Source organism: Manis pentadactyla, chromosome 10, assembly GCF_030020395.1.
Source record: "Manis pentadactyla isolate mManPen7 chromosome 10, mManPen7.hap1, whole genome shotgun sequence".
Lineage (NCBI taxonomy): Eukaryota > Metazoa > Chordata > Mammalia > Pholidota > Manidae > Manis > Manis pentadactyla.
Window position 1 is genome coordinate 86970747 of NC_080028.1, and position 16011 is coordinate 86986757.

At 37.7% G+C, this 16011-nt stretch overlaps 1 protein-coding gene across 5 annotated transcripts in view; it reads left to right on the forward strand.

Annotated features, from left to right (window-relative positions):
• The window catches only part of CRCP (CGRP receptor component), a 70343-nt gene that overhangs the window by 5717 nt on the left and 48615 nt on the right, over window positions 1–16011 (forward strand). For all 5 annotated transcript variants that reach the window (XM_036907923.2, XM_036907921.2, XM_036907922.2 and 2 more), the window contains exon 2: window positions 2206–2242. In XM_036907923.2, coding sequence (XP_036763818.1) covers window positions 2206–2242 — 37 coding nt within the window. The remainder of the gene's footprint in view (window positions 1–2205; window positions 2243–16011) is intronic.

Sequence of the window (16011 nt, forward strand, 5' to 3'; positions counted from 1 at the left end):
GGCAGTGGGACAATAACTTGGAAAACCAAGGGCAAATTTCATCAGGTTTGTAATACTCTGCATGACAAAGAAGGGGAGGTCATTTGGAAATGAAGTTGTAACAATGGCATCTGGAATAGATCTGATAGCCTTGAGGAAGAGTAGCATTTCCCTTTTTCTCCAGTCTGTTCCAGGAAGGGATGTCATAGTTGCAGTGTATTTTAGAGCACACAGGGCATTGTAACTCAATTTCTAGTAAAGATGTAAGGAAGCCTTGTGGGCTGACTTCCTAATGAAGTAGGCAAAGATGTTGTGTAGTGGGATTTATCATTTTCAATTTTAAATGAACTATATCATGTACACTAATTATGCATTGTCCTTCCTATGTTATGTTCCTTTTAAATATGGTGTTCTTTGTGACCTGAGTGCAGTTGTGGTCACTGGGGCAAAGCAGCACTTTTGTGAAATCTCAGCTATTTGTTCAGTGACTAGTAGCAATTGGTAAGCTTCATGTGCTGATTTGATTACAAGGCTGACATTACTGTGCTGGTGACCTAAGGCCCAGGTCAGGCCCATGTGTTAACTACCTGCTTGTTTTCTTTTGATTGGAGGAAGTCACCCATCTATCTGGTCCATGTCTGTGAAATTTTGTATCATTGTTTTCATCATATAGCCCCACTCCTGGTTTAAGAACAAACAGTGGGTCTTTGTTGCACATTGTCAAGTCCTTAGTCCTTCCTAAATTTTTAGGATTCTGCATTACCAGTTTCCATTTGTCCAGTCCAGGCTCATTTTTCACAGTTCCATAGTTATTTTCCTCTTCAGTTAGGCTTCTTACTGTATGACATAAGCAAGTGTATAAATCTCTGAGCCTCAGTTTCACCATCTTTAAAGAAGGAACATAATAGGTCCTACATCATAGGGTTTTTAATGAGAATTAAGTGTGATGATAACTTTAAAAAATAATAGCTCCTATTTAGGGAGATCTTAATAAGTACCAGGAACTATCTACACTTAAATCTGTTGTTTCATTTAATCCTCATAACAGCTTTATGGGGTGGAAGATGTCATGGTGGTGGTAGTAGCACAAGTAGTAGTGAAAACAGGTGGCATTTAGTGAGCACTTATGGTGTTCCAGGTACTTAGCATGTTTCAGTTTAATACTGTAAAAAGTCTTGTGATGTTGGTACAGTAATTGCCATTTTATAGATGAGGACATTTAAGCACAGAGAGGTTAAATAACTTGCCCAAATTCACATAACTTAGTCTACAGTGGAGCTGGGTTTCGAATCCAAGCTACACTGCTGGATACTAGTTTATCTGCAGTTTTTGTTTTAGATGGGAGTTATTTAGGGGGAGTTAATTCACTAAAACACATACCTTGTGATTGGCAAAGTGGGAATAAGAACCCAGATTTGTCTGATTTCAAAACTGTGTTCTTATTTATCATATTATACTGTCTCCAGACTATTAAAAACAGTAAAAGCTTTCTGACATGATACTGTAGAATGGAACAGTTATAATTTTGAAAAGTTACGTTGCTGTGTTGATTCACAAGAAAAATGGCATTTGGCCTTGATTGACTACTACACAGGAGCACCAGGCTTTTGACCACTGCTTGGCACATGAATTCTGCCTGTTGAGTTGATACAAAAGATGTACACCTTTGGAGTTTTGTACATATCTGGCAGGATTCCTGACATCGTTGGAATTCCCAGTAGTGATATTAGTGTAAACGGGCCCATTTCTGGTGATTCAGCAGGAGGACTTGGCTGCTCATGATGTCAATAGCTGGTGGGAGGCAGATGGTACTGGACAGAGGACATGGCTGTGGGATGAGACAGCACTTTGTTTCTCCAGTTAATTCCACCTCTCACTCTCTTTAATGACATCTCTCCCTACCCCCATGGTTTTGACCTCACGTCCTTCCTGTAACTTCTTCCAGATGCCTGACTTCTCTTACTTTTGCCTACAAAGGCTAGGGGTAAGTATAGTATTTTAATCACCGATCTGGTGATGGATGTATGATATACTATGGCTGTAAAAAAGGAAAGTTTGCTCTCAAATTGTTCATTGCCACCTAAGCCAGTAGGACTTAGGACATTTCCCAATTCTAGGTTGTAGTCCCTAAATTCCTGAATCTTGACAGAGGAATTCTTTTATAGATATTTCATTCCCACAAAGGGATATAAGCCCAGACTGATGATAATTTACTTTATTTTGCAGGAAGGATGCCAATTCTGCACTGCTCAGTAACTATGAGGTAAATTGCTTTTAAATGGACTATTGTATTTTGCTCTCTTGATAGTTTGCCCTTTGCTTCTGAAGATTATTGAATTAGTTTTGGTTAGAAATGGTTATATTCATTTGGATTTTCCACTTTAAAGTAAAACAGATGGCACCATCTGGTGGACCTTGGAATATTCTAAATTTGATGAATTATACACAGTAATTCAGAGAAGCTGGGAAGACTTTAGTTTACAGTAGGTAACCTTCCCCAAATCCCAAAGATGTTAGGTATTCATTTGGGATGCCTTCGTGGGATGGAAGCTTCTCTTTTGAAACTTTGTCTGCAAAAGTTTTCCATTAAAATACTTATGCTTTCCTAATTACCACTCTTTACCTATAAAATGTTTTTATACTTTATCATTTTGATCTTTATAATAGTCTCAGAAGTGTTAACACCTTCATTTTGTAAGTGAGAGCCTAGTTGACTCACCATTATGAATAATTTCATAAGAACTAACAGATTTGGAATTTGGGGACTTGAAGGTTGGGTTGCTGGAACAGGAGGAAAGATGAGGTCAGTGAGAGAGGAGATAAAACATTAATTTTTGCCTACCTTCTGTTTTGCCTTGGCCTTGTTTGGTACTAGCAAACCCACGTGATAAATTAACTCCAGGTGTAGAAAGGACCATTTATACATTCACTCTCTGTTTTTCATATGCCAGAGTCTGAACTCATGAAGACTTCCAGGAGATTTGAGTCTCCATTGTGTGATATGTGTAAAAGGCAGTAGGATACAGTTAGCCATATTCCTTTCTTCTTAAAGGTTCACCTTTAGTGGTTGCTTCTCCTAACAGGAAGGAAATGATTGTTGGTCAAGTCATTGCTTTTAGGAACCTCCTTGTTTAGTTTGGACTCTGGTAGGTGTTTGAGTGTTTTATCCATTGGGGAAATACTGCATTAATTGGATCTCATACCACTATTTCTGAAAGTAATGACTGACAGGGAAGGGGGGTCACATTGTGTCTAGTCATGGTCTTTGAGCCTTGTACTTCCCTCTGGCATTATGTCTAAACCAGGAAAGCGATATCCTCCCGACCCCCACCTTAGCACTGATACATGTTTCTCCCTTGTAGGAACCACTTATAAAGTTCAATAGCATTTTTCCTTTCTTCTTTTTGTAAGCCATATTTTGTCACTTGCCTCACAATTTTTCTTTTCCAGAAATGAATTTTACTTGATTTTCGTATTAGAGGATGATCCTTTAAAAAAATTTTTAGGAAAAATAATTTTTGAGATGTAATTGACATAGAACATTGTATTAGTTTCACTGTACAACATAATGGTTCGATATTTGTATATTTTGTGAAATGATCACCACAATAAGTCTAATTAACATCCATCACCATATATAGATACACAATTAATTTTCTCGTGATGAGAACTTGCAAGATATACTCTCTTAGCAACTTTTATAAATGCACTACAGTATTGTTAACTATAGTTGCCATGCTGTACATTATATTCCCATGATCTGTTCAGTTTATAATTGTAAGTCTGTACCTTTTGATTCCCTTTACTCATTTTACCCATCTCTCATCCCCCACCCCGGCAGCCACCAGTCTATTTCTTGTGTCTCTGAGCTTGGTTTTTGTTTTTTGCTTGTGTGTGTGTGTTTTTAAGATTCCACATATAAGTGGGATTATACAATATTGTCTATCTCTGTCTGACTTATTTCACTTGGCAAGAAGCCCTCAAGATCCATCCATGTTGTTCACCTAGCAAGATTTCATTCTTTTTTATGGCTGAATGATATTTTGTGTGTATGAGTGTGTGTGTATGTGTGTATACATAGACATTTTTCTTTATCCATTTATCTATCAATGGACACAAATTGTTTCCATATCTTGGCTATAATAAATATACCTGCAATGAATATGGTACATATATCTTTTTGAATTGGTGTTTTTGTTTTCTTTAGAAAAATATCCAGAAGTGGAATTACTGATGCATATGATAGTTCTACTTTTAGTGTTTTGAGGAACCTCCATACACTTCTCTATAATGGCCGCAGCAGTCTACATTCCCAACTACTCTGCACAAGGCTTCCCTTTTCTCCACCTCCTAACCAACACCCGTTATTTCTTAACTTTTTGATAATTTACATTCTAACAGGTGTTAAGTGGTGGTTTTGATTTTGTGATTTTGATTGGCATTTCCCTGATGATTAGTGATGTTGAGCATCTTTTCATGTATCTGTTGGCCATCTCTGTGTCTTTGGAAAAATGTCTATTAAGATCCTCTGACATTTTAAAATCAGATCATTTATTTTCTTGGTGTTGAATTGTATGAGTTGTTTATATATTTTGGATATTAGCCCCTTATTGGATACATGATTTGAAAATGCATTATCCCATTCAGTAGGTTGCCTTTCCATTTTGTTGATGGTAAAAGCTGTGCTGCAGCTTATTGGTTTGTTTGATAGTTTGATAATTAGCTTTTTAGCTTAGCAGTTCCACTTGTTTGTTTTTATTTTTGTTGCCTTTGCTTTTGTGTCAAATTCAGAAAAATCATTGCCAAGCCTGATGTCAAGGGGCTTACTGCCTGTTTTAGGAGTTTTATGGTTTCAGGTCTTACATTCAAGTCCTTAATCTATTTAAAATTAATTTTTGTGTATGATGTAAGATAGCGGTCCAGTTTCATTCTTTTGCATGTGGCTGTCCAGTTTTTCCCAGCACTGTTTATTGAAGAAACTGTCCTGTTCCCATTCTATATTGATTTCCTCATTGAAAATTAACTAGCCATATATTCAGGGTTTACTTCTGGGCAGGCATTCTATTCTGTTTCACTGGTATGTGTCTGTTTTTATGCCAATAACATACTGTTTTGATTTCTATAGCTTTATAATACAGTTTGAAATCAAGGAGCATGATGCCTCTAGCTTTGTTCTTCTCTCTCAAGATTGCTTTGGCTATTCAGGGTCCTTTGTGTTTCTATACAAATGAGGATTATTTTTTCTTGTTCTGTGAAAAATGCTGTTGGAATTTTGATAGAGATTTGCATTGAATCTGTAGATTGCTTTGTGGGCATTTTAACAATATTAATTCCCTCAGTCCATGATCACAGAATATCTTTCTACTTACTTGTGTTCTCTTCAGTTTCTTTCATCAGTGTCTTACAGTTTTCAGTGTTCAGGTTTTTCACCTCCTTGTTAAAGTTATTCCTAGTTATTTAATTCTTTTTGATGCAGTTTTTCTTTTAATTTTTATTTTTTGTTAAGGTGTCACTGATTATACTCTTATGAAGGTTTCACATGAAAAACATTATGGTTACTACATTCACCTGTATTATCAAGATCCCCCTTCATGCCCCATTGAAGTCACTGTCCATCAGTGTAGTAATATGTCACAGAGTCACTACTTGTCTTCTCTGTGCCACACTGTCTTCCCTGTGAACCACACACACCATGTGTACCAATCATAATACCCTTCAGTCCCCATCTCCCTCCCTCCCTACCCAGCCTCCTCCACCTCTCTCCCTCCCCTCCCCTCCCCTTTGATAACCACTGGTCCCCTCTTGGAGTCTATGAGTCTGCTGCTGTTCTTTTCCTTCAGTTTTGCTTTGTTATTATACTCCATAAATGAGGGAAATCATTTGGTACATGTCTTTCTCCACCTGGCTTATTTCTCTGAGCATAATACCCTCTAGCTCCATCCATGTTGTTGCAAATTGTAGGATTTGTTTTCTTTTTATGGCTGAATAGAATTCCACTGTGTATATGTACCATGCCTTCTTTATCCATTCATCTACTGATGGATACTTAGGTTCCTTCCATATCTTGGCTATTGTAAATAGTGCTGCTATAAACATAGGGGTGCATATGTCTCTTTGAATCTGAGATCTTGTTTCCTTTGGGTAAATTCCTAGTAGTGGAATTGCTGGGTCAAATTGTATTTTTATTTTTAGTTTTTTGAGGAACCTCCATATAGCTTTCCACAATGGTTGAACTAGTTTACATTCCCACCAGCAGTGTAGGAGGGTTCCCCTTTCTCTGCATCCTCACCAGCATTTGTTGTTCCTTATGATTTTGATATTGGCCATCCTAACTGGTGTGAGGTGATATCTCACTGGTTTTAATTTGCATTTCCCACATAATTAGCAATGAGGATTGATGCAGTTTTTAAAATTGTTAATGGTATTGTTTTCTTAATTTCTCTGTCTTCTATTTCATTATTAGCATATAGAAATGCTATACATTTCTGTGTATTGATTTTGTGTCCTACAACTTTACTGAATTCATTTATTCTAATAGTTTTTCGGTGGAGTGAGTCTTCAGGGTTTTCAATATATAATATGTCATCTATAAATAGTGACAGTTTTACTTCTTCCTTTCCACTTCAGATGCTTTTTAATTCTTATCTTGCCTAATTTTCTGGCTAGGACTTCTAATACTATGTTGAGGAAAAGGGCTGAGAGTGGGCATCCATGTCTTCTTCCTGATCTTGAAGGAAACCTTTCAACTTCTTACCATTGAGTTAGGTGTGGGTTTGTTATATATGGCTTTTATTATGTTGAGGTACAGTCCCTCTATACCCACTTTATTAAGCATTTTTTTTTTGAGAGGGAATATCTTATATTTATTGATCAAATGGTTGTTAACAACAATAAAATTCTGTATAGGGGACTCAATGCACAATCATTAATCAACCCCAAGCCTAATTTTCAACAGTCTCCAATCTTCTAAAGTATAACGAACAACTTCTTACATGGTGAACAAATTCTTACATAGTGAATAAGTTCTTACATGGTGAACAGTGCAAGGGCAGTCATCACAGAAACTTTTGGTTTTGATCACGCATTATGAACTATAAACAATCAGGTCAAATATGAATATTCGTTTGATTTTTATACTTGATTTATATGTGGATCCCAAATTTCTCCCTTTATTATTATTACTATTACTATTTTTAATAAAATGCTGATGTGGTAGGTAGATGTAAGATAAAGGTAGAAAACTTAGTTTAGTGTTGTAAGAGAGCAAATGTAGATGATCAGGTGTGTGCCTGTAAACTATGTGTTAATCCAAGCTATACAAGGGCAATAAAACATCCACGGATGCAGAGGATTTCTCTCAAAACAGGGGGGGAGAGGTTCTAAGCCTCACCTCTGTTGATCCCCAATTTCTCACCTGATGGCCCCCCTGCGACTGTGCCTGTCTTAGGTTGTTCCTCCCTTGAGGAATCTTACCCGTCTCTCGCTAACCAGTCATCTTCTGGGGCCATACAGGGAGATGTAAAGTTGGTAAGTGAGAGAGAAGCCATATTGTTTGAAAGGGTTAGCTTTTTACTTCTTTGCATATTTATGCCCTGTGGTTTCTATGCCCAGCATTTGTCTTGAGGTATCTTTAGCACTTGGAGGAATTATGATACTCGGTAAATTCGATATGAGGCACGAATTCTAATTAAGGGTTGTAATTAGGAAGGAAGAAGAAAAGCTATGGAAGTAGCAGGTGGAAGAAAACATGGGAAGATTGATTATTTCTTTGACATATCTTCTTGTAGAGTAACTTCAGCATGTACAGGTTTTAAACTACTAATTAAATCGCGCACACACATTAACATAATAGGAGTACAGTTACATAACCAAAGCATACCTGTAATTACCAGCCATCTCCAGTGAGGCCAAGAAAACCAGTTAGGCACCCTAGGCATTTGTGAAAATTTATCTATGATATGATGGATATTGTCCAACTGTACTTGAACAGTCTGAGAGAAATCAGACAGATTAAAACAGCCCATTCCTGGAAACTGTTCACATCCCATATGTTCTTTTAACAGTAGATAGTCTGTCGTTGTAAGATTTTGGAGCGCTAGAACTTGCACTTCTCCTAATTCTTGGTTGAGTTCCAACAGTGTAGGTCCAGTCAAATTTGTTGTTTTACTGTATGCACAGGCCAGCTTAGATATCTCCTTCTTCATTCCAATGGCAAGTCCAGGAACCGGTGGGATGAATGCAGCTACAACTGCAGCATTGCCTGGATTTTTGTCAAGGTTTTCTGATGATCATCTTCTGGTATGACTCTTCCAGAGAGTGCTAATGTTGGAAGTTCTTCATATCGTATCTTAGTTCATTTTCTGGGTAGCCAAATTAGGCTTTGATCCTCTGTATAAACACAAACAGACCCTTTGCCCACACTTTGATCTGCCCTTTATACCATTGTGTACAACTCATTGGAGGTCACCACACAGGAACTGCTTTTATTTTATTTTATTTTTTAAGAGAAAGGAATATTATCAGAAAAGTGTACCTCCATAGCCAATCATCTGACACCCTTTAAGTGATCAAAGTTAAGGATATTTAAAGCATGCATTAATTGTTGATTTGCAGTTAGTTTTATCCTATCATGGAGTAATCCCCCTTTTCTTTCTTTTTTTTTTTTCTTATCTTTAATCTACACTTACATGAAGAATATTATGTTTACTAGGCTCTCCCCTATACCAGGTCCCCACTATAAACCCCGTTACAGTCACTGTACATCAGCATAGCTAAGTGTTGTGGAATCACTACTTGTCTTCTCTATGTTGTACAGCCTCCCCTTTCTCCCGCCCCCCCATGCATGCTGACCTTAATATCCCCCTTATTCCTCCCCCCTCCTTATCCCTCCCTACCCACCCATCCTCCCGAGTCCCTTTCCCTTTGGTACCTGTTAGTCCATTCTTGGGTTCTGTGATTCCGCTGCTGTTCTGTTCCTTCAGTTTTTCCTTTGTTCTTATACTCCACAGATGAGTGAAATCATTTGGTATTTCTCTTTCTCCGCTTGGCTTATTTCACTGAGCATAATACCCTCCAGCTACATCCATGTTGCTGCAAATGGTAGGATTTGCCCTCTTCTTATGGCTGAGTAGTATTCCATTGTGTATATGTACCACATCTTCTTTATCCATTCATCTGTCGATGGACAGTTAGGTTGCTTCCAATTCTTGGCTATTGTAAATAGTGCTGCGATAAACATAGGGGTGCATTGGTCTTTCTCAAACTTGATTGCTGCATTCTTAGGGTAAATTCCCAGGAGTGCAATTCCTGGGTCAAATGGTAAGTCTGTTTTGAGCATTTTGATGAACCTCCATACTGTTTTCCACAATGGTTGAACTAGTTTACATTCCCACCAGCAGTGTAGGAGGGTTCCCCTTTCTCCACAGCCTCGCCAACATTTGTTGTTGTTTGTCTTTTGGATGGCAGCCATCCTTACTGGTGTGAGGTGATACCTCATTGTAGTTTTAATTTGCATTTCTCTGATAATTAGTGATGTGGAGCATCTTTTCATGTGTCTGTTGGCCATCTGTATTTCTTTTTTGGAGAACTGTCTGTTCAGTTACTCTGCCCATTTTTTAATTAGATTATTTGATTTCTGTTTGTTGAGGCATGTGAGCTCTTTATATATTTTGGACGTCAAGCCTTTATCGGATCTGTCATTTATGAATATATTCTCCCATACTGTAGGGTTCCTTTTTGTTCTGTTGATGGTGTCTTTTGCTGTACAGAAGCTTTTCAGCTTAATATAGTCCCACTTGTTCATTTTTGCTGTTGTTTTCCTTGCCCGGGGAGATATGTTCAAGAAGAGGTCGCTCATGTTTATGTCTAGGAGGTTTTTGCCTATGTTTTTTTCCATGAGTTTAAAGGTTTCATGGCTTACATGCAGTTCTTTGATCCATTTTGAATTTACTTTTGTATATGGGGTTAGACAATGGTCCAGTTTCATTCTCCTACATGTAGCTGTCCAGTTTTGCCAGCACCATCTGTTGAAGAGACTGTCATTTCGCCATTGTTATGTCCATGGCTCCTTTATCAAATATTAATTGACCATATATGTTTGGGTTAATGTCTGGAGTCTCTAGTCTGTTCCACTGGTCTGTGGCTCTGTTCTTTTGCCAGTACCAAACTGTCTTGATTACTATAGCTTTATAGTGAGCTTGAAGTTGGGGAGTGAGATCCCCCCTACTTTATTCTTCTTTCTCAGGATTGCTTTGGCTATTCAGGGTCTTTGGTGTTTCCATATGAATTTTTGAATTATTTGTTCCAGTTCATTGAAGAATGTTGCTGGTAGTTTCATAGGGATTGCATCAAATCTGTATATTGCTTTGGGCAGGATGGCCATTTTGACGATATTAATTCTTCCTAGCCACGAGCATGGGATGAGTTTCCATCTGTTAGTGTCCCCTTTAATTTCTCTTAAGAGTGACTTGTAGTTTTCAGAGTATAGGTCATTCACTTCTTTGGTTAGATTTATTCCTAGGTATTTTATTCTTTTTGATGCAATTGTGAATGGAATTGTTTTCCTGATTTCTCTTTCTATTGGTTCATTGTTAGTGTATAGGAAAGCTACAGATTTCTGTGTGTTAATTTTGTATCCTGCAACCTTGCTGTATTCCGATATCAGTTCTAGTAGTTTTGGGGTGGAGTCTTTAGGGTTTTTTATGTACAATATCATGTCATCTGCAAATAGTGACAGTTTAACTTCTTCTTTACCAATCTGGATTCCTTGTATTTCTTTGTTTTGTCTGATTGCCATAGCCAGGACCTCCAGTACTATGTTAAATAGCAGTGGGGAGACTGGGCATCCCTGTCTAGTTCCCGATCTCAGAGGAAAAGCTTTCAGCTTCTCGCTGTTCAGTATAATATTGGCTGTGGGGTTATGATATATGGCCTTTATTATGTTGAGGTACTTGCCCTCTATTCCCATTTTGCTGAGAGTTTTTATCATGAATGGATGTTGAATTTTGTCAGATGCTTTTTCAGCATCTATGGAGATGATCATGTGGTTTTTGTCTTTCTTTCTGTTGGTGTGGTGGATGATGTTAATGGATTTTCGAATGTTGTACCATCCTTGCATCCCTGGGATGAATCCCACTTGGTCATGGTGTATGATCCTTTTGATATACTTTTGTATTTGGTTTGCTAATATTTTATTAAGTTTTTTTGCATCTACATTCATCAGGGATATTGGTCTGTAATTTTCTTTTTGGCGGGGTCTTTGCCTGGTTTTGGTATTAGGGTGATGTTCTCTTCATAGAATGAGTTTGGGGGTAGTCCCTCCTCTTCTTTTTTTTGGAAAACTTTAAGAAGAATGGGTATTATGTCTTCTGTGTGTGTCTGATAAAATTCCGAGGTAAATCCATCTGTTCCGGGTGTTTTGTTCTTGGGTAGTTTTTTGATTATCATTTCAATTTCTTTGCTTGTAATTGGTTTGTTTAACTCTTGTGTCAGTCTTGGAAGGTTGTATTTTTCTAGGAAGTTGTCCATTTCTTCTAGGTTTTCCAGGTTGTTGGCATATTGGTTTTCATAGTAGTCTTTAACAATTCTTTGTATTTCTGTGGAGTCTGTCGTGATTTTTCCGTTCTCATTTGTGATTCTGTTGATTTGTGTTGATTCTCTTTTTCTCTTAATAAGTTTGGCTAGAGGCTTATCTATTTTGTTTGTTTTCTCAAAGAACCAGCTCTTGGTTTCATTGATTTTTGCTATTGTTTTGTTCTTCTCAATTTTGTTTATTTCTTCTCTGATCTTTATTATGTCCCTCCTTCTGCTGACTTTAGGCCTCATTTGTTCTTCTTTTTCCAATTTCGATAATTGTGATGTTAGACTATTCATTTGGGATTGTTCTTACTTCTTCAAGTGTGCCTGGATCGCTGTATACTTTCCTCTTAAGACTGCTTTCACTGCATCCCACAGAAATTGGGGCTTTGTGTTATTGTTGTCATTTATTTCTATATATTCCTTGATCTCCATTTTAATTTGTTCGTTGATCCATTGATTATTTAGGAGCATGTTGTTAAGCCTGCATGTGTTTGTGAGCCTTTTTGTTTTCTTTGTAGAATTTATTTCTAGTTTTATACCTTTGTGGTCTGAAAAGTTGGTTGGTAGAATTTCAATATTTTGGATTTTGTTGAGTCTCTTTTTGTGGACTAGTATGTGGTCTATTCTGGAGAATGTTCCATGTGCACTTGAGAAGAATGTATATCCTGTTGCTTTTGGATGTAGAGTTCTATAGATGTCTATTAGGTCCATCTGCTCTGCTGTGTTGTTCAGTGCTTCCGTGTCCTTACTTATTTTCTGCCCAGTCGGTCTATCCTTTGGGGTGAGTGGTGTGTTGAAGTCTCCTAGAATGAATGCATTGCAGTCTATTTCCCCCTTTAGTTCTGTTAGTATTTGTTTCACATATGCTGGTGCTCCTGTGTTGGGTGCATATATATTTAGAATGGTTATATCCTCTTGTTGGACTAAGCCCTTTATCATTATATAGTGTCCTTCTTTATCTCTTGTAACTTGCTTTGTTTTGAAGTCTATTTTGTCTGATATTAGTACTGCAATCCCTGCTTTCTTCTCGCTGTTGTTTGCCTGAAATACGTTTTTCCATCCCTTGAGTTTTAGGCTATACATGTCTTTGGATTTGAGGTGAGTTTCTTATAATCAGCATATAGATGTGTCTTGCTTTTTTTTAAGATAATTATTTTTTATTGAAGGGTAGTTGACACACAGTATTACATTAGTTTCAGGTGTACAACACAGTGATTCAACACTTATATACATGGTAATTCTATGTACCAGCTATCACCATACCAAGTTGTTACAATATTTTGACTATATTCCTTATGCTATACATTACATCCCGGTTACTTATTTATTTTACAATTGGAAGTGTGTACTTTTTTTTTTTTTTTTTTTTTTTTTTTTTGTGAGGGCATCTCTCATATTTATTGATCAAATGGTTGTTAACAACAATAAAATTCTGTATAGGGGAGTCAGTGTTCAACGCACAATCATTAATCTACCCCAAGCCTAATTTTTGTCAGTCTCCAATCTTCTGTTCTTACAGAAGTTCTTACAAGTTCTTACAGGGAGAACAAATTCTTACATAGTGAATAAGTTACATGGTGAACAGTACAAGGGCACTCATCACAGAAACTTTCGGTTTTGCTCATGCATTATGAACTATAAACAGTCATTTCAAATATGAATACTCATTTGATTTTTATACTGATTTATATGTGGATACCACATTTCTCTCTTTATTATTATTATTTTTAGTAAAATGTTGAAGTGGTAGGTAGATACAAGATAACGGTAGAAAACATAGTTTAGTGTTGTAAGAGAGCAAATGTAGATGATCAGGTGTGTGCCTGTAGACTATGTGTTAATCCAAGCTAGACAAAGGCAATAAAACATCCACGTATGCACAAGATTTCTCTCAGAACAGGCGGGGTGAGGTTCTACGCCTCACCTCTGTTGATCCCCAATTTCTCACCTGATGGCCCCCCTGCGACTGTGCCTGTCTTAGGTTGTTCCTCCCTTGAGGAATCTTACACATCTCTGGCTAACCAGTCATCTTCTGGGGCCATACAGGGAAATGTAAAGTTGGTAAGTGAGAGAGAAGCCTTATTGTTTGAAAAGGTTAACTTTTTACTTCTTTGCATATTTATGCCCTGTGGCTTCTATGCCCAGCATTTGTCTTGAGGTGTCTTTACCACTTGGAAGAATTATGATACTCGGTAAATTTGATATGAGGCGCGAATTCTAATTAAGGGTTGTAATTAGGAAGGAAGAAGAAAAGCTATGGAAGTAGCAGGTGGAAGAAAACATGGGAAGATTGATTATTTCTTTGACATATCTTCTTGTAGAGTAACTTCAGCATGTACAGGTTTTAAACTACTAATTAAATTGCGCACACACATTAACATAATAGGAGTACAGTTACATAACCAAAGCATACCTGTAATTACCAGCCATCTCCAGTGAAACCAAGAAAACCAGTGAGGCACCTTAGGCATTTGTGAAAACTTATCTATGATATGGTGGAGATTGTCCAACTGAGCTTGAACAGTCTGGGAGAAATCGGACAAGTTAAAACAACCCATTCCTGGGGACTGTTCACATCCCATACGTTCTTTTAACAGTAAATAGTGTGTAGTTATAAGATTTTGGAGCACTACAATTTGCACTTCTCCTAATTCTTGTTTGAGTTCCAACAGTATAGATCCAGTCAAATTTGTTGTTTTACTGTATGCACAGGCCAGCTTAGGTATCTCCTTCTTCATTCCCATGGCAAGTCCAGGAACTGGTGGGATGAGTGCATCTACAGCTGTAGCAGTGCGTGGATCTTTGTTGGGGTTTTTTGATGATCATCTTCTGGCATGAGTCTTCCAGAGAGTGCTGATGTTGGAAGTTCTTTTTCATATCGTATCTTAGTTCATTTTCTGGGTAGCCAAATTAGGGTTTGATCCTCTGTATAAACACAAACAGACCCTTTGCCTACACTTTTATATGCCCTTTATACCCTTGTGTAGGATTCATTGGAGGTCTCCACACAGGAAATGCCTTTTTTTTTTTTCTTTTTTTTTTTTTTGGTAACATTAATCTACACTTACATGACGAATATTATGTTTACTAGGCTCTCCCCTATACCTGGTCCCCGTATAAACCCCTTTACGGTGACTGTCCATCAGCATAGCAAAATTTGTAGAATCACTACTTGCCTTCTCTGTGTTGTACAGCCCTCCCCTTTCTCCCACCCCCCCATGCATGCTGACCTTAATACCCTCCTTATTCCCCCCCCTTATCCCTCCCTACGCACCCATCCTCCCCAGTCCCTTTCCCTTTGGTACCTTTTAGTCCATTCTTGAGTTCTGTGGTTCTGCTGCTGTTTTGTTCCTTCAGTTTTTCCTTTGTTCTTATACTCCACAGATGAGTGAAATCATTTGGTATTTCTCTTTCTCCGCTTTGCTTGTTTCACTGAGCATAATACCCTCCAGCTACATCCATGTTGCTGCAAATGTTAGGATTTGTCCTTTTCTTATGGCTGAGTAGTATTCCATTGTGTATATGTACGTACCACATCTTTTTTATCCATTCATCTGTCGATGGACAGTTAGGTTGCTTCCAATTCTTGGCTATTGTAAATAGTGCTGCGATAAACATAGGGGTGCATTGGTCTTTCTCAAACTTGATTGCTGCATTCTTAGGGTAAATTCCCAGGAGTGCAATTCCTGGGTCAAATGGTAAGTCTGTTTTGAGCATTTTGATGAACCTCCATACTGTTTTCCACAATGGTTGAACTAGTTTACATTCCCACCAGCAGTGTAGGAGGGTTCCCCTTTCTCCACAGCCTCGCCAACATTTGTTGTTGTCTGTCTTTTGGATGGCAGCCATCCTTACTGGTGTGAGGTGATACCTCATTGTAGTTTTAATTTGCATTTCTCTGATAATTAGTGATGTGGAGCATCTTTTCATGTGTCTGTTGGCCATCTGTATTTCTTTTTTGGAGAACTGTCTGTTCAGTTACTCTGCCCATTTTTTAATTAGATTATTTGATTTCTGTTTGTTGAGGCGTGTGAGCTCTTTATATATTTTGGACGTCAAGCCTTTATCGGATCTGTCATTTATGAATATATTCTCCCATACTGTAGGGTTCCTTTTTGTTCTGTTGATGGTGTCTTTTGCTGTACAGAAGCTTTTCAGCTTAATATAGTCCCACTTGTTCATTTTTGCTGTTGTTTTCCTTGCCCGGGGAGATATGTTCAAGAAGAGGTCGCTCATGTTTATGTCTAGGAGGTTTTTGCCTATGTTTTTTTCCATGAGTTTAAAGGTTTCATGGCTTACATGCAGTTCTTTGATCCATTTTGAATTTACTTTTGTATATGGGGTTAGACAATGGTCCAGTTTCATTCTCCTACATGTAGCTGTCCAGTTTTGCCAGCACCATCTGTTGAAGAGACTGTCATTTCGCCATTATGTCCATGGCTCCTTTATCAAATA